The 22,500-nt window shown below is 42.7% G+C and overlaps 1 protein-coding gene across 1 annotated transcript in view; it reads right to left on the bottom strand.

Moving 5' to 3' along the window:
* LOC139655805 (collagen alpha-1(IV) chain-like) overlaps positions 1 to 22,466 on the bottom strand; it is a gene marked incomplete at its 5' end in the record, with an annotated part of 23,533 nt that extends 1,067 nt beyond the window's left edge. The window contains 13 exons of the mRNA XM_071533173.1: positions 806 to 931; positions 1,246 to 1,317; positions 2,045 to 2,117; positions 2,529 to 2,659; positions 4,990 to 5,175; positions 6,124 to 6,171; positions 7,953 to 8,054; positions 15,035 to 15,115; positions 16,419 to 16,545; positions 18,549 to 18,688; positions 21,609 to 21,698; positions 22,115 to 22,232; positions 22,407 to 22,466. Of these exons, the coding sequence (XP_071389274.1) occupies positions 806 to 931; positions 1,246 to 1,317; positions 2,045 to 2,117; positions 2,529 to 2,659; positions 4,990 to 5,175; positions 6,124 to 6,171; positions 7,953 to 8,054; positions 15,035 to 15,115; positions 16,419 to 16,545; positions 18,549 to 18,688; positions 21,609 to 21,698; positions 22,115 to 22,232; positions 22,407 to 22,466 (1,354 nt within the window). The remainder of the gene's footprint in view (positions 1 to 805; positions 932 to 1,245; positions 1,318 to 2,044; positions 2,118 to 2,528; positions 2,660 to 4,989; positions 5,176 to 6,123; positions 6,172 to 7,952; positions 8,055 to 15,034; positions 15,116 to 16,418; positions 16,546 to 18,548; positions 18,689 to 21,608; positions 21,699 to 22,114; positions 22,233 to 22,406) is intronic.
* Positions 22,467 to 22,500: the final 34 nt, after the last annotated feature.

Here is a 22,500-nt window from a genome sequence, read left to right as displayed (position 1 = left end):
ACAACCAGTACTGCATGTAACTTTACATACAACCAGTACTGCATCTAACTTTACAACCAGTACTGCATCTAACTTTACAACCAGGTACGCATGTAACTTTACATACAAACCAGTACTGCATGTAACTTTACATACAACCAGTACTGCATCTAACTTTACATACAACCAGTACTGCATCTAACTTTACAACTAGTACTGCATCTAACTTTACAACCAGTACTGCATCTAACTTTACAACCAGTACTGCATGTAACTTTACATACAACCAGTACTGCATGTAACTTTACATACAACCAGTACTGCATCTAACTTTACATACAACCAGTACTGCATCTAACTTTACAACTAGTACTGCATCTAACTTTACAACCAGTACTGCATCTAACTTTACAACCAGTACTGCATGTAACTTTACATACAACCAGTACTGCATCTAACTTTACAACCAGTACTGCATGTAACTTTACATACAACTAGTACTGCATCTAACTTTACAACAGTACTGCATCTAACTTTACAACCAGTACTGCATGTAACTTTACATACAACCAGTACTGCATGTAACTTTACATACAACCAGTACTGCATCTAACTTTACAACCTGTACTGCATCTAACTTTACAACCAGTACTGCATCTAACTTTACAACCTGTACTGCATCTCACTTTACATACAACTAGTACTGCATCTCACTTTACATACAGACCAGTACTGCATCTAACTTTACATATATGTAGCAGTCCACGTGACTTTACAGGCGGTAGACTGTGATCTACTGCATCTAACTTTACAAACATGTCTGCACCTTCAGGTCCACGTCTCCCCAAGGCCCCGGGGGGCCCCATGTCTCCTTTGGGCCCCAGACATCCAGCTGAACCTTTGTCTCCTGGCAGCAGCACCACCTCCGTGACGGCGTCCTCACCCCTCGGCCCTGCAGGACGCAGTATGTAGTAATACTTCTTACTGTCACCAGCAGTATGTAGTAATACTTCTTACTGTCACCAGCAGTATGTAGTAATACTTCTTACTGTCACCAGCAGTATGTAGTAGCAGTTGCTACTACTACCAGTAGCAGTATACTGTAATACCAGTAACAGTATTTTATCATACCAGTTGCAGTAATCAGTAGTACCAGTAACAGTATTCGGTATCAGTAGCAGTATTCTGGTGTTTTTTACGATAATTCTGACCGATTGGACAGTTCCCTGTCCAGAGTGTGATTTCACTGAGGTGTCATTGTGCTACCTTGCATCCCATCAGGTCCCGTGGGTCCAGGGAGGCCATTTTTACCTGGTGGCCCAGCCTCCCCCTTCTGACCTGAATCACACACACACACACACACACACACACACACACACACACACACACACACACACACACGCACACACACACACACAGAGTTTGAGCCTCTACAGTCTCTGCTAACATGTTCTTCTTTACATGCAGAGGTTGAATCTCACAGTGAAGAAGAGCTTCAAACAGTCTGGAATAACATTATTATTTCTGAATATCAGTTTGAGCCCAAATAAGAGCAATAATATCATCCTCAGCATGCACATGCGCACACACACACACACACACACACACACACACACACACACACAGTCTAATTTATTGCTACATTGCATTTTAGAAAGTTCTGTCCTCTTTTAGGGTAAATTGGTAAGTAGGTAGGAAACTCAAATTAGATAAGTAATAACTGGGTAATAACTGACTGTACAATGATGATTACTCCAAAACATTACAAAACATTTAGCCAGGATGCTCTAAGGCCTCATACAGATTAATGTTATTATTATATTATTATATTTAATAACTGATACAACTATATCAGAAGATCCACAGACTATTACTGGTCTCAGCCACTTTTGGTCTTGGTCTGGATTGAGATGGTTTGACTACAACACTGGTACTTAATAGTAGTGAGCAGAGGTTAGGCGTACTTTACGTATTTAGCAATTCTGTGGTATTTAAAACTAGTATTGGTTGGTAAGCAGACATTAACTAATATTAGTTAGTACTAGTTAGTGAGTTGCATTCTTACCGATAGGTCCCATGATGCCAATATCTCCCATCAGGCCTTTGGGCCCCGGGGCCCCCGGCGGCCCGTCCTCGCCCTGGCAGGAGGAGCAGCATTAGATCCACACACTGACAGCATCATGGTAAACTACTGTGAGATATTGTCAATGACTCCTCAGCTGTTTGTTAGGTTAGGGTTAGCTAACCGCTGCCAGACCAAAGCTAACCAGCGACACTGATCATGATGACAGATACATTTGGATTGTCACATTACAAGCAAGGGAAAATTGTCTTTGGCACAACACATCAGACTTTATACACATCACATAAAATTCAATATACAAAATAAAATAAAAAGTAGAAAATGGAAATGCAGTTTATGAAGAGCATTGATTAGCTTCAGCTAGAAACCCCAACAGTGATTTACTGCATTGTCCTTGATAAATAAACCAATAAATAAACACAAATGGAGTTCCATGGCAACCATGTTAATTATGGGATGCACTGACCGGCTGGCCAGGTGAGCCGACGTCGCCATGGTAACCAGGTGTTCCCTGGAGACCTGTGCCTCCTTTACTCCCCTTATCACCTTTAAAACCTGGACCTGGGGGGCCGGGAGGGCCGAGAGACCCCCGGGGTCCTTTAGAGAGAGAGAGAGAGAGAGAGAGAGAGAGAGAGAGAAAGAGAGAGAGGCAGAGAGAGAGAGACACAGAGAGAGAGAGAGAGAGATACACACTTAAGAACAAAACACAAAATTATACTAGCAGACGATTAGAAGAAATTGAACAGTCCATAAACCAAAATCAGTTTTGGGAAATGTGGAACACCTTGAGCACAAAAGAAACACAAGCATTACCCATTCAAAATGGTGATATTTGGAGAACCCATTTTGAAAATCTCCAGTAAACAAATTGAATTCAAGTCATCATCTTATAAAAGAAAAACTCAAAAAATTAGAATCAACCATAAAAAACAACCAAAACCCCCTCGACTTTCCAATCACTTGGGAAGAATTGTCAAGAAAGACAAAATGTCTCCAACCAAAAAAAGCTTGTGGTCCAGACAACATAAAAAATGAAATGCTCAAACTGTTCAATATTATACTGAGTTCAGGATGTTTTCCTGACATCTGGTGCCAGGGCCTCATCTCCCCCATCTTTAAGAGTGGGGACAAACTGGACCCCAACAACTACCGGGGAATCTGTGTCAGCAGTTGTCTGGGAAAGCTGTTCTGCAGCATTATAAATAGTAGAATCTCAAATCTCCTTGAAAATCACAGCATCATTAGTAAAAACCAAACTGGCTTTCTCCCCAAACATCGTACCACCGACCATATTTACACACTTCACACACTCATTGAGAAACATGTACACCAAACAAAAAATGGCAAATATTTGCTTGCTTTATTGACTTAAAAAAAGCCTTCGATTCGATTTGGCATGAAGGCCTATATTACCGACTTCTTCAATGCGGTATAGGTGGAAAAGTATACGACCTTATTAAATGTATGTATATGACAAGTAGATACAGTGTGAAGATTGGAGACAAACACACTGAGTCCTTTGCCCAGGGGAGAGGAGTCCGCCAGGGCTGCAGCCTGAGTCCAACACTGTTCAACATCTACATAAATGAACTTGCAGAGCAGCTGGACCTGGACCCCGGGCCTCTCTCTTCTGGACAAAGAAATCAAATTCCTGCTCTATGCAGATGATCTAGTTCTGCTGTCTCCCACAAAACAGGGACTACAGCAGCAACCGGACCTGCTGGACCGCTACTGCCAGAGCCGGGCTCTGGCAGTCAATCTGAAAAAGACCAATATCATGGTGTTCCAAAAAAAGGCCAGATGTCAGGTAAACAGACACCAGTTCACCTTAGGAAACACCATCACACCACACACCATGAGCTCCACCTACCTGCCTTACAGTAACAGCCTCAGGCAGCTTCGGCCTGGCAGTGAACGCACTAAAAGAAAAAGCTCCAAGAGCTCTACATGCAATCAAAATGAAATTTTATAATATCCAAATTCCAATTAAAATCTGGCTTAAACTATTTGATAGTGTGATCCAGCCCATTGCACTGTATGGTAGTGAAGTCTGGGGTCCGCTCAGTCACAACAGCTTCACCAGCTGGAGAAACATCCAACAGAATCCCTACATGCTGAGTTCAGACACATCCTACACACACAGAGAAACACCAACAAACACACAGATCAGAGTTAGGCCGTTATCCTTTAACATCAACATTCAAAAGCGAGCGCTAACATTTTTAAATCACCTCAAATTCAGTTCCCCAGACAGCCTCCACTCTAAAGCCTCCGAACCCAAGAGCTGAACCCAGAAAAGAGTCCGCTGTGTCAGCTGGTGCTGAGACTACTTTATTTATTTTATTTATTTATTTAATCATTTATTTATTTCATTTTTCTTTTTTTATTAACATAATCTTAATCTCTCAATATCTTGAAACCCCACATATTTGATATTTTTCTCTTTGAATGTTATTGTGTGCTGCATATAAAATGTGTGTAACTCTTGTTACCAACAAACATTAATTCCTTCACATAGTTTACTGATCCTCAGTCTGTGATGGAGGCTCTGGGTTCAGGAGCTGAACACACAGCAACACAGTTCCTCTGTCCAGACACTGACTCACACACACACACACACACACACACACACACACACACACACACACACACACACACACACACACACACACACCAAGACTGATATTCATCTTGATGCTTTGGCAATATTGTCTGTGAACTTTCATGCCAATAAAGCACATTGAATTGAAAAAAAAAAAATTGAGAGAGACAGAGAGAGAGAGCGAGAGCGAGAGAAAGAAAGAGAGAGAGAGAAAGAGAGAGAGAGATATGTAAATTATGCTGATTGTAAGCTGTGTGTTTATATGTGTGTCCTATATCTTTGTGTTTGTATGTTTACATGCGTGTTTACATGAGTGTCTCCCCACCTATGGGTCCTTGCTCCCCAGCAGGTCCTCGCTCTCCTTTGGTTCCCTCGGTGCAAACTCCCTCTCTCCCCGGACGACCAGCAGGACCAGGTGCTCCTGCAGCTCCGGCAGGTCCTCGACCTCCTAGAGGACCAGGAGGACCTGGAGGACCACAGGGTCCAGGAGAACCCAGCTCCCCCTTCGACCCTGAGGTGGGGGGTTGGGGGGGGGGGGTAAAATTGGTAGTTTAGGGTGGGGGTGGGGGGGGGGGGGTTCCTCTTTGACTTAGCCTGCCCTAGGTCTCTTCCATCTTTTCCTAGTAAGGTTTTTCCTTGGAGTCTCTCCAAGTCCCTCACTCTTTGGGTCAAGAAGTCACAGAGTTCGGTTCGGACCGGGCCACAACAAACGCTTCACGCCTCAAAACAACCACAACTTCAAGCAAAAAAAGATCGTATACAATGCAATATATAATTGACTATAATATAATGATAAAAAAACAAGTAAAATTTAATTTAAAATCCAAACGGGGTAGGGGATTTTAGAGGTGAGGACTGTTGGGTCTAGTTGTGGTTCTGTGGGTCTAGGTGTGGTTCTGTTGGGTCTAGCTGTGCTTCTGTTGGGTCTAGGTGTGGTTCTGTGGGTCTAGCTGTGGTTCTGTTGGGTCTAGTTGTGGTTCTGTGGGTCTAGCTGTGGTTCTGTGGGTCTAGCAGTGGTTCTGTTGGATCTAGTTGTGGTTTTGTTGGGTCTAGCTGTAGTTCTGTGGGTCTAGCAGTGGTTCTGTTGGGTCTAGTTGTGGTTTTGTGGGTCTAGCTGTGGTTCTCTTGGGACTAGTTGTTGTTCTGTGGGTCTAGCTGTGGTTCTCTTGGGACTAGTTATAGTTCTGTGGGTCTAGCTGTGGTTCTGTGGGTCTAGTTGTGGTTTTGTTGGGTCTAGTTGTGGTTGTGTGGGTCTATCTGTGGTTCTGTTGGGACTAGTTGTGGTTCTGTTGGGTCTGGCTGTGTTCTGTGGGTCTAGCAGTGGTTCTGTTGGATCTAGTTGTGGTTTTGTTGGGTCTAGCTGTGGTTCTGTTGGGTCTAGTTGTGGTTCTGTTGGGTCTAGTTGTGGTTCTGTTGGGTCTAGTTGTGGTTATTTTGGGTCTCTGTGGTTCTGACTCACCGGTCATGCCCTTCTCTCCATCTGGTCCTGGAGGTCCGATTACAGGAGCTGGGGATACAGAACCAACCAATGACACAAAAAAACTCACTCTGATTGGCTGAAAGGACACACTGGTCTGGATTGGTCTGCTTACATTTAGAGCCAATTATGAAGCCAACAGTTCTGTACAAAACAACAGGGGGCGAATCCATGAACATAACTATCCAATCAGAACCAAGAACACTATGCTGTCAAATCAAATCACACTTTTTCTATACAGCACATTTTATACATAATGTCATGTGATGCGCTTCACAAAGAACTGCAATTAAAATACAAAATAAGTAGAGAAACAGAAGAAAAGGAACAAACAGGACAAATATTTAGGTAATACAGACAAAAAAGGCACCGAAGTAAAAAACTGAAAAGGTAGATCTTAAGATCTACAAATTTCCACTGATGCAGCAGTCTGACGATGCAAAGGCTGTTCCAGAGTCTGAGGCTGAAGCAGCTAACAAGTCTTAGTCCTCGCTTTAGGAAGAGCTGAGAGAGAATCAATAGATCTGATGGTTCTAGCAGGAACATATTTTGGCAGCATGTCATTTATTCTCTCAGGGACAAGTGCATGGACAGATTTAAAAATTAATAAGAGAATCTTAAAATCTGTTCTGAATTTATTATTATTCTGATTTTAAAACAGGACTTGTACAAGTTGCAGTTTCCCTGTTGTCTACAGTAACCCAGCCAGTGTCAGCTGGAGAAAGAAACAGTTTAAACTTTGCAATGTTTTTCAGGTGGTAAAACACAGTTTCAGTCCTTATGTGTAGCTCAAAGTTTAGATCACAGTTGATAACAACCAAATTCCTCGCCTGAGATTTAACATTTTGAGAGAAAATGGATTGAGTATTAAATCAGTTTGACTCTGCTTTTATCTTGGTTGGGTTGGACCATCCACAGGTTGATTAACAGTGGAGCCTGAGGAGCTGAGATCATCTTGTGTAACAGATACAAAGCTGGGTGTCATCCGCATAGCAAAGGAAACTAATATCACACTATCCAGTTATGTGTTACATGGTCAACCTGAACCAGGTTATAAACACATATAAACTAGTTAAAGGATAAGGCTGGTGTTTTTAATGCATTGCTTACCGTCAACAAATCCTATGAAAATAACAACATCAACAATGTGTTTGCTCTCCTCCCTTTACTTTCTGACTTCCCACGTTCCGTTTTTAGCCGTCAACCCGGAAGTCATTGGCTCCAACTGGAAGCTAAAAATCTTTAAATTCAGCTCACAAAGACATAGTTTACATTTTAAAAATCTCTAACTGTTAGCATGAAAAGTCAGGCTGTTGTAGTTTTTACCAAATCAAATTCAAACAGGAACAAATTCCTCATTACGCCGGGGGACTATTTTCTGTGCTACGGAACTACTTTCCTGAGATGGCAAAGTGTTTACAGCCGACTTGTTAAGTCATTTGAGGAAAAAGTGGTCCGGCCCGGTGCATGGTGATGATGAAATATGCTGCAGAGCAGCAGCATGGCTCTGTGACGGGTTTTAATCGTTTTTTAATACAGTGGAGTTCTATGGCTGCTGGGACAGGAGGCTTTACTGGGACCCAGATACATGGACCAGACTTATTGGAAAAACTAATTCACTGCTGATTTTGTTATTTTCATAGGATTTGGTGACAGTAAAAAACACCAACCTGATCCTTTAAGAACAGAATTCACCATGCATGTAAATTATTCATTCCACTATTGTATTTCCTCCTCCTCTCCTCTCCTCTCCTCCTCTCCTCTCCTCTCCTCTCCTCTCCTCTCCTCTCCTCTCCTCTCCTCCCTCCTACCTCCCATGTCTCCTTTCTCTCCAGGAGGTCCAGGTATCCCATCTTGTCCTTGGTTTCCTCTGAGGCCAGGAGGACCAGGATCTCCAGGAGCCCCCTTATTACCTGAAATTATATTAAATATTAAAAAGGAATAAAACACATAACGCTTTGTTCACATGATTCCTGATGACAGACTGGTTTCTGTAGATGACAGACCAGTACAGACTGGTTTCTATAGATGACAGACCAGTACAGACTGGTTTCTAGTTTCTATTAAACCAGTACAGACTGGTTTCTATAGATGTTAAGCCAGTACAGACTTTCTTCAGTCTCATGCAGGCTTGCTTTCTAATGGTAAGAATACTTAAAGTCCTGCAATTAAGTATGTTCTATATTATTCAGTTGACTCTTTGAATTCACTCGAGTAAATATTAACTTAACTCTCAATTATTCATTATTACTTATTTTTTATTGTTTATCCATATCATTGATCCTTGTTAAGTGCCTTTGATATTTATATCGAACACTTCGCTGCATCAAATCCATCATAATTCCAGTTCCCAAAAAGACAAATATCTCCTGCCTAAACAACTACAGACCGGTGGCACTAACCTCAGCGATAATGAAATAATTTGAGCGCCTGGCTCTTTTCCACCTTAAATCTGCCGCTGATGCTGTCCTGGACTTCAGTTTGCATATCATGCCAACAGGTCAGTGATGATGCGGTCATGGCTCCCCATGACTCTCTGCAACATCTTGACTCCCCAGGTACGTACACCAGAATCCTCTTTGTGGACTTCAGTTCAGCATTCAATACAATAATCCCAGAATATCTCCGACAAAAACCACATGGGCCTAGATATTCCCACCTGCCTCTGGATCACTGACCTTCTCACTAACCAGGCTGTCACTCCCTCTGACCTTGAGCACAAGATGCGTTCTTTTGTTTCTTTCGTTTGCAGATGGCACCGCCCTGAGCGGCCTCATCTCGAATAGGGATGAGGCTCCATGTCGGGGTGAGGATGAACGGCTGGTTGAGTGGTGCACCCACAACAACCTTGAGCTCAATAGCTCAAAGACAGTGGAGATGGTTGTGGACTGTAGCAAAAAAGGCCCACCAGTGGAACCCCTGATAATCAATGACACAACTGTCTGTACAGTAGAGTCATTTAAATTCCTTGGCACCACCGCCTCACGCACACCGACCGGGGAGCAGAATGCCTCATCGATCACCAGAAAAGCACAGCGACACATGTTCTTTCTCCGTCAACTTAAAAAATTCCACATGTAACAAGCAGTACTGCTCTAGTTCTACAGTCTCACATCCTCCATAACTGTCTGGTTTGGCAACTAATCTGTCCACTCAAAAAATAAGCTGCAAAGGATAATCAGATCAGCAGAAAAGATGGTGCAGCTCAAACTTCCATCTGTCCAGGACCTGGATGTTTCCAGGGTGAAGAAGCAGGAAGCATCATCAAGACACACCCACCTGGAAACCTGTTTCTGCTGCTGCCACCTGGAAAACACTACATGTGGAAAAGACTAATGTGGGAGCTCAAACTACTCTGCCTCTTTAATAAGGCATGCTCCTCTGTCACGCTGACTGGGAGCGGGTCTATGTATGGCTGTCGGAACTGGCGCTCGGTAAGTCACCTGACCTGGCTCCACCAATCACCATCGCGGTTGAGAGACCGAATCCTTGTCTGCGTCCATGAAGAAACGTGAGTAGCTTACTATTCTACAAGATTGACCATCAGATTGGTTTACTATTCTGGCTGAAGATGATGCTGTGGATAAATGTAATATGATGAAGAGAATTTGGGAGTTATGGTGATAGTTCCAACAGCCGGGTGACTTCCCATTGTATAACTGGCAGCGGGAAAGTTGAGTGACGTCACAAGTCTGAATTAATTACTAAGTAAGTAACATTTTATTTACAAAGTGCTGTACATAATAAAAACAAGATAAATACAAAAATAGCCCGACATGCACAAGAAACGTGAATGTGAGACAAGAAGCAAATATACTAACAACACATCAGAGAAAGAAAGGCAATCACGCAAACATCTGAGAAAGGGCTAATTATAAAAAGGCTAACCTATAAAAATTAGTTTCAAGGCGTTGCTTAAAGCAATCAACAGATTGGGCTGATCTGATCGCTTGGGGGAGACCGGTCCAGAGAGAAGGGGCAAGATGGAGAAACGCGGCACCTTTTTAAAATTGGAGTGAGGAATGGATAAGAGGCCTTGGTCAGAAGATCTGAGAGACCGGGCGGTGTGAACGGGCTTAGCAGTTCAGTTATGTAGACCGGGGCTCGGCCTGGAAGAGCCTGATAAGTAATAAGGAGAATCTTGAAATCAATTCTGAATCTCACTGGTAACCAGTGAAGGGAGGCAAGAACTGGGGTGATGTGGGATCTACGGCTGGAGTTAGTTAAAAGTCTGGCTGCTGCGTTTTGGACAAGTTGGAGACGAGACAGAGCAGATTGACTGAGGCAGGTAAAAAGGACATTACAGTAGTCAAGACCTGAGAAAATAAAATTAGGAATTAAAAGTTCCAGATCTTTGGATGGATGGAGGATGGATGGATCTGATTTTGGCAATCTGTCTTAGTTGAAGGAAGCAGCACTGAATAAGCTCGTTAACGTGTCGGTCGAAGTTCAAATGTTGGTCAAAGATAACTCAAGATTCTTAGAGGAGGTCTTTATGTGTGTCTGACTTCCCTTGTGAAATGATCGGGACCAATTACAGGGACCTCAGTTTTATCGGGGTTTAGTTTGAGGACGTTTTGGGACATCCAGTCCTGAATGGTGGTCTAACAGTTCTGGAGAAAGTCAAGGTTGTGTAGTTTGTTTGGCATGACAGATACATACAGCTGGGTATCATCATAACAGTGGTATGAGATATCATCAAAACGACTGAGTAATTGACCCAAAGGTGACGTATAGGGAGAATAAGATGGGTCCGAGGACTGACCCCTGAGGAACTCCACACAGTAGAGGAGCGGGAGAGGACACACAACTGTCAATACATTAAACAGCCTGACAGGTAGGAGGAGAACCAAGACTGGGCAGCACCGGAGATACCAACCCAGTTACAGAGCCTATCAATAAGAACTGCATGATCAATGGTATCAAAAGCAGCAGTTAAATCAAGAAACACCAAAATAGAACATTCACCTTTATCAGCATGCATAAGAATATCATTTGTCAGTCTTAGAAGTGCAGTTTCGGTGCTGTGTTAACCTGATTGAAATTTGTCAAAGATATTGTGGTCTTCAATCAGCTTGAGGAGCTGATCCGCAACAACTTTTTAGAGAATCTTAGAAATGTATGGCAGTTTGGATATGAGTCTGTAATTCTCTAACAAAGTTGGATTAAGGGTGTTTTTTTTCAGGAGGGGCTGGACACTTGCCTTGAAATAATCGGGAACACAGCCAGAAGAGAGAGACTTGTTAATGATGGAGAGAAGACAGGGGGCAATTACAGGCAGGACCTCCCTCAGGAATTTAGTTGGGATAGCAGGACTAGAAGACAGCGCATGTGGGCTACTATATCTAACAGATTTTGAAGGGAGATAGGAGTGAACTCAGATAATAAAATGGGGCAGTTTGTGTAGTGGCCGATGGTGAAGAATGACGGCAGAAAATAGCCGATTCAGCAAGCAATACTTTACTGGCCGTACTAGCATAACAACATGGCAGATAATTCTGAACAGCTAGTCACATCCTGTAACAACCGTGTCTCACTTCAGTCTCTACTACTCTCTAGTGGCAGGCTTGAGAATTACAAGGAATATTGCAGTGAACACAACATTTTCCTCTTTGTAGAATACTTGCTCATTAACTTAAATGCTAACACTGCTCCCATATACAGCACAAATACCAGTAAAACCAACATTCTATATGCTTTACATATGCAAGCTAACTACACTAGGCTTACCTCCATTATATTCAGATTTGTGTTACTGTACACTGTTTTAACCGTACACTTAACCATCTTATTCAATGAAACAGTTTAGCAACGACGCGTGAAGTGTACACAGTGCCTAGTAGAGGATTGTAATTATTTCACCTGTGAGACATCCTGTGTTCAGTTGAACCAACTGAAACTAGTTTCACTTCCGTGTCGCTATTCATTAAGATCCTGTGCGTAATTCTGAACAGATTTCTGTCATTCAAATTTCTCTGTAATCCGAAAAGTCTGATTGTTAATTCCTTGTGTCAATTATGTTTTTATCACCAGTCAATCAAAGGTTACGATTTGAAATGTAAGTGTTGGGTTTTCGCTGCCTACGGCACTTCTCACTTTGCAAGTCCTTTGCGAGAGGAAGTAGGCTGTTCAGTAAGATCCCACACGTCACTCCGAACAGATTTTTTTCATTCAAACAACTCAGAATTAGTTTACTTATAAACAGCCAACTTACTAAGAAAATTTTGGTTTTAAACCGGGCTCAGGCCCATAAATGCAACCAATGGGATGGGCCCGTGCCGCGCTCAGACAGAACGTGCACGGGCTCGGGTCGGGTCGGGCTTGTTTTTTTGGGCCCGATCTAAGGTCTGATTGGGTTATCACACTCAATTTTAAAAGTTAGTGATTCAAAACTATTAAATTAGTCAAAAGTGATGCGATTACAGTTACAACTTTTTCTTAGGCCACAGCAATGCCCCCACCACGACCAGTGAGCCTTGGGGAATTCAAGGCCAAGTCTCAGTTAAAAATAGAAGATCTAGATTGTGTGAAGTAATGAAATCACTAAGAACAAAAGTCTTGTTTGAGAGCGATCTGGTATTAAACAGAGCTAGAACAACCGGTGTGACAGATTTAACTGTCTGTGTATTTTTACAGGAAACCTGTATTAAACTATTGGACGTAACAGCAGAGCGGAGGTGATCAATGAGTTTCACAGACCTATTGCTGGTAATTACTGGAATAGAGAGGCCAGAGTCAAGAGATAACACAGGGGAAGAGGTCAAATTAAAAGATAGAGATGGTCTAGGCTGGGGACCTGGTAAAGGACAAGAAACCTGATGCGATGCTAGACAGTTTCTGTTAAAAGCTATAAAAGTGATACAATTAGAGGTGAGTACCATTGTGCCCTTCTTACTAGGGTGTATACCATCCATATTACAAAGATCCTTAACAGTGCAGAAAGAGTCGAAATTGCTAAAGAAACCATAGCCGGTTGCTATACAAAAGTTCTGCAGCCAGCAGTGTAAACTGAAGAGGCGGCTGAAGCGTTTGCTCTTTTTGGTCGTGTTGGGGATGGGACCGGACAGCAGGAAGGATGGGACCGGACAGCAGGAAGGATGGGACCGGACAGCAGGCAGGTCTCTCCTAGACTCTCCATGATGGTCATCAGTGACTCCAGTTCATACTGTAGTTTGACTGATTGTCTGGACATTACGTCATTGGTGCAGGTGCAAGTGCAGGTGTGGATAATGACAGTGTGAATAGTCGGGTGCAGATCGATGAGAGCGGGAGCCAATTCAATGTTTGCTACTTCAGCACCAGATAGACAGTCGCCACGCTTCTGTTTATGAGTCTGACACCTGACTGGTTCCCAAAGTCCAGCGTGAACACTGAATATGGACTATGAGCCTCTGACCGGAATTTAGCTCTAATTTGAATTATAATGAATATCATGTTAATTATGTTGGTGATTAGGGAAATGGAAATAATGTTACGTATTTTATTTCTTTATTCATGATAGTATTTTTTCTTTGATATTAATTTGCTATCTCTGTTCATGTTTACTTCCAGCACACATCCACATACAGATGAATCATCAATAAATGCCACAACCAGCGGTTAAAGTGGAACTCCTCTCTGTCCAAGTCCCTGTCCAAGTCCCTGTCCAAGTCCCTGAACCTGACCCCTCTCTGTCCAAGTCCCTGTCCAAGTCCCTGTCCAAGTCCCTGAACCTGACCCCTCTCTGTCCAAGTCCCTGTCCAAGTCCCTGAACCTGACTCCTCTCTGTCCAAGTCCCTGTCCAAGTCCCTGAACCTGACTCCTCTCTGTCCAAGTCCCTGTCCAAGTCCCTGTCCAAGTCCCTGAACCTGACCCCTCTCTGTCCAAGTCCCTGTCCAAGTCCCTGTCCAAGTCCCTGAACCTGACCCCTCTCTGTCCAAGTCCCTGTCCAAGTCCCTGAACCTGACCCCTCTCTGTCCAAGTCCCTGTCCAAGTCCCTGTCCAAGTCCCTGAACCTGACCCCTCTCTGTCCAAGTCCCTGTCCAAGTCCCTGTCCAAGTCCCTGAACCTGACCCCTCTCTGTCCAAGTCCCTGTCCAAGTCACTGAACCTGACCCCTCTCTGTCCAAGTCCCTGTCCAAGTCCCTGAACCTGACCCCTCTCTGTCCAAGTCCCTGAACCTGACCCCTCTCTGTCCAAGTCCCTGTCCAAGCCCCTGTACCTGACCCCTCTCTGTCCAAGTCCCTGTCCAAGTCCCTGTCCAAGTCCCTGAACCTGACCCCTCTCTGTCCAAGTCCCTGTCCAAGTCCCTGAACCTGACCCCTCTCTGTCCAAGTCCCTGTCCAAGTCCCTGTCCAAGTCCCTGTCCAAGTCCCTGAACCTGACCCCTCTCTGTCCAAGTCCCTGTCCAAGCCCCTGTCCAAGTCCCTGACCCTGACCCTGACCTAACATTGACCCCAGTACCTCAGACGTGCTGTGTGCTTTGATTCTGTGAGTTGTGCATTATTGGTTGTTGTTTCTTGATGTTGTCATTGTGTTGTCATTGTTGTTGTTGTTGTTTATGTAACACCAAGACAAAATCCTAGCAACCTTCTGTTGCATGGCAATAAAAACTTTTCTGATTCTGCTAGTAAACAGTTGTATTCAGTAATGTACAGCTGGCCATTACTTTGTGGCTTCTCTTCCAGCAGGTTCTTTACAGTAGTAGTAGCACTGGTACCAGGTGAAAGTAGTACTGTAGTATTAGTACTCTGGTAGTACATGGCAGTAGCAGTACTGTAGTATTAGTACTCTGGTAGTACATGGCAGTAGCAGTACTGTAGTATTAGTACTCTGGTAGTACATGGCAGTAGCAGTGCTGTAGTATTAGTACTCTGGTAGTACATGGCAGTAGTAGTACTGTAGTATTTGTGTACCTGGGAGGCCGGTGGGCCCTGGACCTCCGTCGGCTCCTGCAGAACCATCAAAACCCCTGTCACCTGGCAACCCAGGAGGACCTGAGGACAGACAGGCAGACAGGCAGGTTAATAGACAGGTTAACAGACAGACAGGTTAACAGACAGGTCAACAGACAGACAGGTTAACAGACAGGTAAACAGACAGACAGGTTAGCAGACAGGTCAACAGACAGACAGGTTAGCAGACAGGTTAACAGACAGACAGGTTAGCAGACAGACAGGTCAACAGACAGGTTAACAGACAGACAGGTTAACAGACAGACAGGTCAACAGACAGGTTAACAGACAGGTTAGCAGACAGACAGGTTAACAGACAGGTCAACAGACAGGTCAACAGACAGACAAGTTAACAGACAGACAGGTTAGCAGACAGACAGGTTAACAGACAGGTCAACAGGCAGACGGGTTAACAGACAGACAGGTCAACAGACAGGTTAACAGACAGACATGTTAACAGACAGACAGGTTAACAGACAGGTCAACAGACAGACAAGTTAACAGACAGACAGACAGGTTAACAGACAGACATGTTAACAGACAGACAGGTTAACAGACAGGTCAACAGACAGACAAGTTAACAGACAGACAGACAGGTCAACAGACAGACAAGTTAACAGACAGACAGGCTAACAGAAACTGAATGTATAGACTGTGTAGAAACAGAATGTACAGACTGTATAGAAATAGAATGTACAGACTGTATAGAAACAGAATGTATAGACTGTGTAGAAACAGAATGTACAGACGGTATATAAACAGAATGTATAGACTGTATAGAAACAGAATGTATAGACTGTATAGAAACAGAATGTATAGACTGTATAGAAGCTGAATGTACAGACTGTGTAGAAACAGAATGTATAGACTGTACAGAAACTGAATGTACAGACTGTATAGAAGCTGAATGTACAGACTGTGTAGAAACAGAATGTATAGACTGTACAGAAACTGAATGTACAGACTGTATAGAAGCTGAATGTACAGACTGTGTAGAAACAGAATGTATAGACTGTACAGAAACTGAATGTACAGACTGTATAGAAACAGAATGTATAGACTGTATAAATGATAGCCTGTACAGACAGGGAAGGGTAATCATGTGCTGAGAGTCTGCAGGCGGGACGTCCCGGTGGCTCAGCCGGCAGAGTGCGTACCATTAAGGCTGAGTCCTAATCTGGCCTGAGCCTGCATGTCATCCCCTCACTGTCCAATAAAGCAAAAGACCAAAAAATAATCTTACAGAAAAAAAACAGCAAAAAAAAAAAATCAGCTGATTTCACTGATTCGATCCTCCTCTCTGGTGAAGTCAGCTGGTGTCGTGTAGAGACTGTACAGACCGTACCTCGTGGTCCAGCGGCTCCTGATCTTCCTTTGGGACCACAGGGACCAGCACCTCCTGGAAGACCAAAACTCCCTGCATCTCCTCGCTCTCCCTTGGTTCCTGGAGCTCCTGGACACCCCGGCTCTCCCTGGGAGGAGCAGAGAGGAGCAAACACATGTCACTATATGAATATGTTACAGTGACTATATGACTGTATGTCTTTGTGATCCTCCTGTATGGGGTTGGTTTAAGATAAGATAAGATAAGATAAGATAAGATAAGATAAGATAAGATAAGATAAGATAATACTTCATTGTCCATTCTCACAGAACTTTGTCTTGCCTGACATGCTCCAACAATCAGTATAAAGTACATGATACAACATTGAAAAAACAACATTAAACAAAAGAGCACTTCACCAAAAATGTTACCTGTTACAACCTAACACACATCATCATGACATGACACAGTACTGAAGAAACACCACATCAGAATGACACAATACAACAGACACAACACCTGCTGAAAAAAGTGGGAAAGAACATCAGTCCACACCCAACTCAACAGTCCATGTGGAGGTCATATGCACAGTTGTGACTGTGGGGGGGGGGGCATGATCACCCTAACCCTCACCAAGTGAGCCAAATGAAGAGAGGGCGAGCGTCTGTTCAGCCCTCCGACTTTCCCTGAGCCAATTAAAGTGCTGGCTTAAAAGCGCGGGTTACCCAGCAGGCACTGCAGTACCAATATGAATTACCGGAGAGCATGGTGGAGGAGGAGAACACTTATATAGCTCTAAATTAAATGGCTACAATTCAAATTACTGTAGGCTAATATTTAATTATAAGAAACAGTTTAAATAAAATAGATATACATTTGGTTTGAAAACAATTATGTTTGACAACTATGAAAATATAAAAACCAAAACATGGTTAAACCAATCAGAAAACATAAAACAAAACTTAATATACAAAAGAGCAACTTCTCAGGTAGAAACAGACATTTTACAATTTCACCATTTATTTATGTGAAATAAATAAATGGTGAGTGAACTCTGACCTCCTCAGAGGTCAGAGGTCACTCACCATGGAGGTTAGAAAGCTTCTCAGTGGTGAGGAACCAGCTGGACCAGATCCTCCTGAGATGATGAAGGCACTGACCCATCTCTTCACATGGAGGGGAGTGATGGTCTCCATCTTTAAAACAGGGGACCTGTAGGTTTGTTCCAACTATTGAGGAATCCCACTGCTCAGCCTCCCGAGGAAAGCTTATGGCAAAGTGCTGGAAGGGAGACTTGGGCTGATGGTCGAACCTTGGAATCAGGAGGAACAATGCTCACAGCTGATTGGGGGTCATTGGGGTTGACTATTCCTGTCTACATGTACTTTGTGGATTTGGAAAAAGCCTAAGACTGTTGCCTGAGGTATCCTGTGGGAGTATAGGGTGCTAGGCCCGCTGCTGCAAATCATTTAGTCCTCATACACTCACACAGCTCGGTGGGAGCTGTGTTTTCATTCTTGGCAGTCAGTTATCTTGTTCAAGGTGGCACTGGACTCTGACAAGGATGCTGCTTGTCTCCTCTCCTGTTTGTGGTCTTCATGGACAGGAGATCTAGGTGCAGCCGGTCTGACAGAGTCATGTCCGTCGTTTGCAGATGATGTTGTCCTTTTGGCTTCAGAGGAGTGTGATCTCCAATGTGCATTTGAGCAGCTTGGGGTGAGGTTCAGCTCCTCCAAATCTGGACCAGGTTCTCAAGAAAAAGGTGGCCTGTCCCACTCAGCTGGCCCCAGAGGAGGAGTTCGGTTATCATCCACAAAAAGGGTTGGTGAGCTTTTGAATAGCATCTGTTTATGTGCATATCGCTTGATAAAGCCATGAAAATAGCCGTGAAAAAATCCTTTACACCAAAACTGCACTGTACTGCTTGATCGTTACTGACCCCTACTGACCCCTACTGACCCCTACTGACCCCTACTGACCCCTACTGACCCCTACTGACCCCTCTCAGTCAGGTTCACAGCTAGGTTTCCAGTTACATGTTTACCGTGGGAAACAAAGTTATTTATTAAAAAGGTCCCTTATGGTTATATTGTGATCACCACAGTGTGTGTGTGTGTGTGTGTGTGTGTGTGTGTGTGTGTGTTGTGATACCATCTCTCCTTGGCGTCCTTTAGGTCCTGGTCCAGGTGAACTTGCTTCTCCTTTAGCACCTTTGAGTCCTCCAGGTCCCGGGGTTCCATCTGAACCAGGTTCTCCACGAAGCCCTGTGGAACCTTTCTCACCTTTAATACCTGGACAGAAAACACCATTAGATATTGGTGAATTACTGGTTATTCAGCGCTAAAGATTCAAAAACAGATCGCACTTAACAAAGCAGTCATTGGTCCGTCGTCATTTTACATTTCTATTCTTGGTTTACACTAAAATTAGTATTTAAAAATAAAAGTAGATCCAGTCTCCCCAACAGGAACTGTCTCTCCTAAATGGTATCCCTCCGCTGTGTTCTCTTCTATCAGTAAAAAAGCTGTTTGGTGAGATTCTGTTCTGAAGCTTTGGACCAACAGTCAGCTGGAAACCACAGCAGCAGGATCTGATGCTGAATCTGTTCACCAACCTGTTTAATGTCAGGTTCCATTCAAATGAATGGGAAGAAACAATCTGAACGCTAAAAACTGCTCCAGCTGCATCTGATCTTGGTCAGTAGATTATATTCTGGTTTTCATGGCAGTCAAGTGTCGATTAACCCCCATGTTAAACGGGATCAGATTACAGGAGTTTTTCACCGATTTGTCCCCGATTCGCCCCTCCCGACAATCGGAGGAGAAATCTGGACCTGAGTCTTGGTCGGAACCGAAGTTCAGCTCAGAATATCTGGTGCTGTGAGCTGAGTCCAGATCAGATCTGAACCTCCTGAACTGTTCAAAGACGCATCGGAGCCGCCCCGATAATTTCTAACCTGTCTGATATCTGTGAGTATCTCCATGGTGACGTCACTTCATTATGCCTTTCAACACTGGACAATACAACTTTAACGTCCCGGCCCGGGACAGCTGACGGTGTTGCCTAGCAACAATAAACCTTTAAGCACTTTTAGCACTAGGCTAGCGATAGCGTACCAACGTTATAACAAACAGATATTAAAACTGACGGTTAAAATCTCACCTCCGGTCCTCCGGAGCGGACAGCCCGCTTTATGTCTGTCTCTCCAAACATTTCCTCATCCAAACTCGTCTGGTCTTTTTCTTTTCTTTGACAAACTTTGACAAATTATCTTGCTCCTTCGGGCAAGATAATCTTAATAATATCTTGTAGTGTGTGATGTAGTGTGTCTGTAATTTCAGTGCTTCCTCAATATACCACTGGTAATCTAATAACTGATTTTAACAGAACTTGCTTAAGTATTCTTGATGCCCCAAAGACTTGTAAAGCCTAATGACTTAATGACCATACCATGGACATCAAAAGACAACGCAAGAGCGTAAATGGAAAGATTATGAATTTCTTGACATTCTAACAGACTTGATGTCTGCTTACCAGAAGCTAAGCATGTAAGGATTTCTTATTTCGTTTCAGACCACCGACTCTGCTGTCAGTCCTCCCTGCCCTGTGATGTGTGAGCAGTTTCTCCACTATTTTATCAATTAAATGGAAGACATTAGTCTCCAGATTCCTCCCTATTCATGTTGAACATGTTAACTAATTGTAAACAAATTTCTCTACTGACCTCAAAGGAAAGTATTTTTCATATGAAATCATCTGAAGAATTCCATTCTGGACACTCTTGTTTTTAAAAATGTTACTGATAATGTCGAAAACTTTACATAACCTGGCTCCTAGTTACATTTCTGACATGAGCCAGAACGCAGCCGGCAGCCTCCTGACTCCTAACCACAGCTGACAGGCTGAGTCAGCATCATCATTTAAATCACTCAGAACTTACTTTATGTAAAAACTAGGGCTGGGCGATATGGTTGAAATCAATGTCACGATAATCATAAGGATTTTTCATAAGGATATCAATATATATCACAATATGGTTCATACATGCAAAATCACGTTAAATATTCAAATGAATGTTCATCTCATTGAACTGAATGGTGATGTTAGGTGTGATGTCAAACAAAACAGAAATATTCAAATAATATTCCTACCATACCTCATTTTATCAGAGTTTTTAAGAAAAATTTGCTTGTCATCATCAATTTAGACAGCAGAAATGTGTGTCACAATATTAAAGTGGATACGGACAACTTTTCATCTTCCCCCCGTTGTCTCCCCCTAGTGTTTCTAAGTGGTTTTGTTGTTGTTTGCTCCGCTGTCTCAAAGACAACCGGATCTCTTTCTGTTAGAGTCTAGCTCTGTGCAACAGAACAAACCATCTGTCTGCTCATCAACTCCTTGATCAAAACACAATACAGTAACTTTCACCACTGCTCATTTTAGAAAGGCCACTGCAAGAAAACCTGGGAAAACCTATTCTATTCTATTCCTCTTTTGGTTGCGCAATGGATGACTCACTTCCTTTGTGCCGTAAGTCGAGCCTTCGTTCTCCTGGAGATCGTGTCCGGTGGCAGACAGAATTGCATAGTGAAAGACATTACACTGTGCAATCAACATTTACTTCATAATGTTAATAATGTTAAGTTAAAGCAAAAAAGTTGTCTATAGGGTCTTTAAAATATCTTCATATCATCACGATATGATTCCACTGAAAGACGATAAATGATAATATTGAATTATCGCCCAGCCCTCGTAAAAACCCATTCGTACTGCAGCATTTCCTCCTTTTAATAATCCTATTTTACCCTGTTTTATATATTTTATCTTGTATCTCTTTTGTTGTATTTCTTCCTCCCTGTCTCTCTGCTTGAGTGTTGATGCTGACAGATACTGATAAACACAAGCTTCAGTCACCTGACAGTGCGGGGGCGGAGCTTCAGAACACCTGACAGTGCGGGGGCGGAGCTTCAGAACACCTGACAGTGCGGGGGCGGAGCTTCAGAACACCTGACAGATGTTCGACCAGCCAACCCAACACATGACTGACAGCTCAGTTCACACTAAATGTTTGAAGTCAACTTACTGTCCACTTAGAACATTTATAAAGGTTTTTAATAGGCCAATTTAACTCAGGCTGTTATAAAGTATTGTTCCAGAGAGTTAAAGTTGGGCAGTGTGTGTGTGTGTGTGTGTGTGTGGGGGGGGGGTTACCTGGCAAACCCATTTCTCCTTGATTACCGGGGTTACCATGGAGACCAAGAGCTCCTCTCTCTCCATCTCTGCCAGGGTCTCCAGGATGTCCTGAGAGACAGAGAGAGAGAGAGAGAGAGAGAAAGAGAGACAGAGAGAGAGAGAGAGAGAGAGACACACACAGAAAGAGAGACAGAGAGAGAGAGAGAGCAGTTGCTGGGAAATCCAGTGTAAAACACCAAAGTCCCTGGAGGAAGTGACCCTTCATCTTTGGCTCCAACATGGCTGACATCCAACATGGCTGACATCCAACATGGCTGACATCACTACAGTCTGCAGATAAACTCCCAGTCTGTCCTTTCCTGCTTTCTACATCTTATTCAAAACCCGTCAAACCCTTAAGGGTTAACTACTGCTGCATTACGCTATATACAGTGTACATTGTATATATAGTGTATATATAATGTATGTAGTATATATGTATAGTGTATATATAATGTATGTGGTATATATGTATAGTGTATATATAATGTATGTGGTATATATATATAGTGTATGTAGTATATATATATATATATATATATATATATATATATATATATAGTGTATATATAATGTATGTAGTATATATAGTGTATATATAGTGTATGTAGTATATATATATAGCGTATATATAGTGTATGTAGTATATATATAGTGTATATATAGTGTATGTAGCATATATATATATATATATATATATATAGTGTATATATAATGTATGTAGTATATATATATAGTGTATATATAGTGTATGTAGTATATATATAGCGTATATATAGTGTATGTAGTATATATATAGTGTATATATAGTGTATGTCGTATATATATATATATAGTGTATATATAATGTATGTAGTATATATAATGTATA

The sequence above is a fragment of the Centroberyx affinis genome, unplaced genomic scaffold (genome assembly GCF_046629955.1).
Source record: "Centroberyx affinis isolate AG114_WGS23_722 - 3 ecotype Tasmania unplaced genomic scaffold, CSIRO-AGI_Caff_v1 ptg000165l_1, whole genome shotgun sequence".
In the NCBI taxonomy this organism is placed as follows: domain Eukaryota; kingdom Metazoa; phylum Chordata; class Actinopteri; order Beryciformes; family Berycidae; genus Centroberyx; species Centroberyx affinis.
This window is presented reverse-complemented; position numbering and strand designations above follow the sequence as displayed.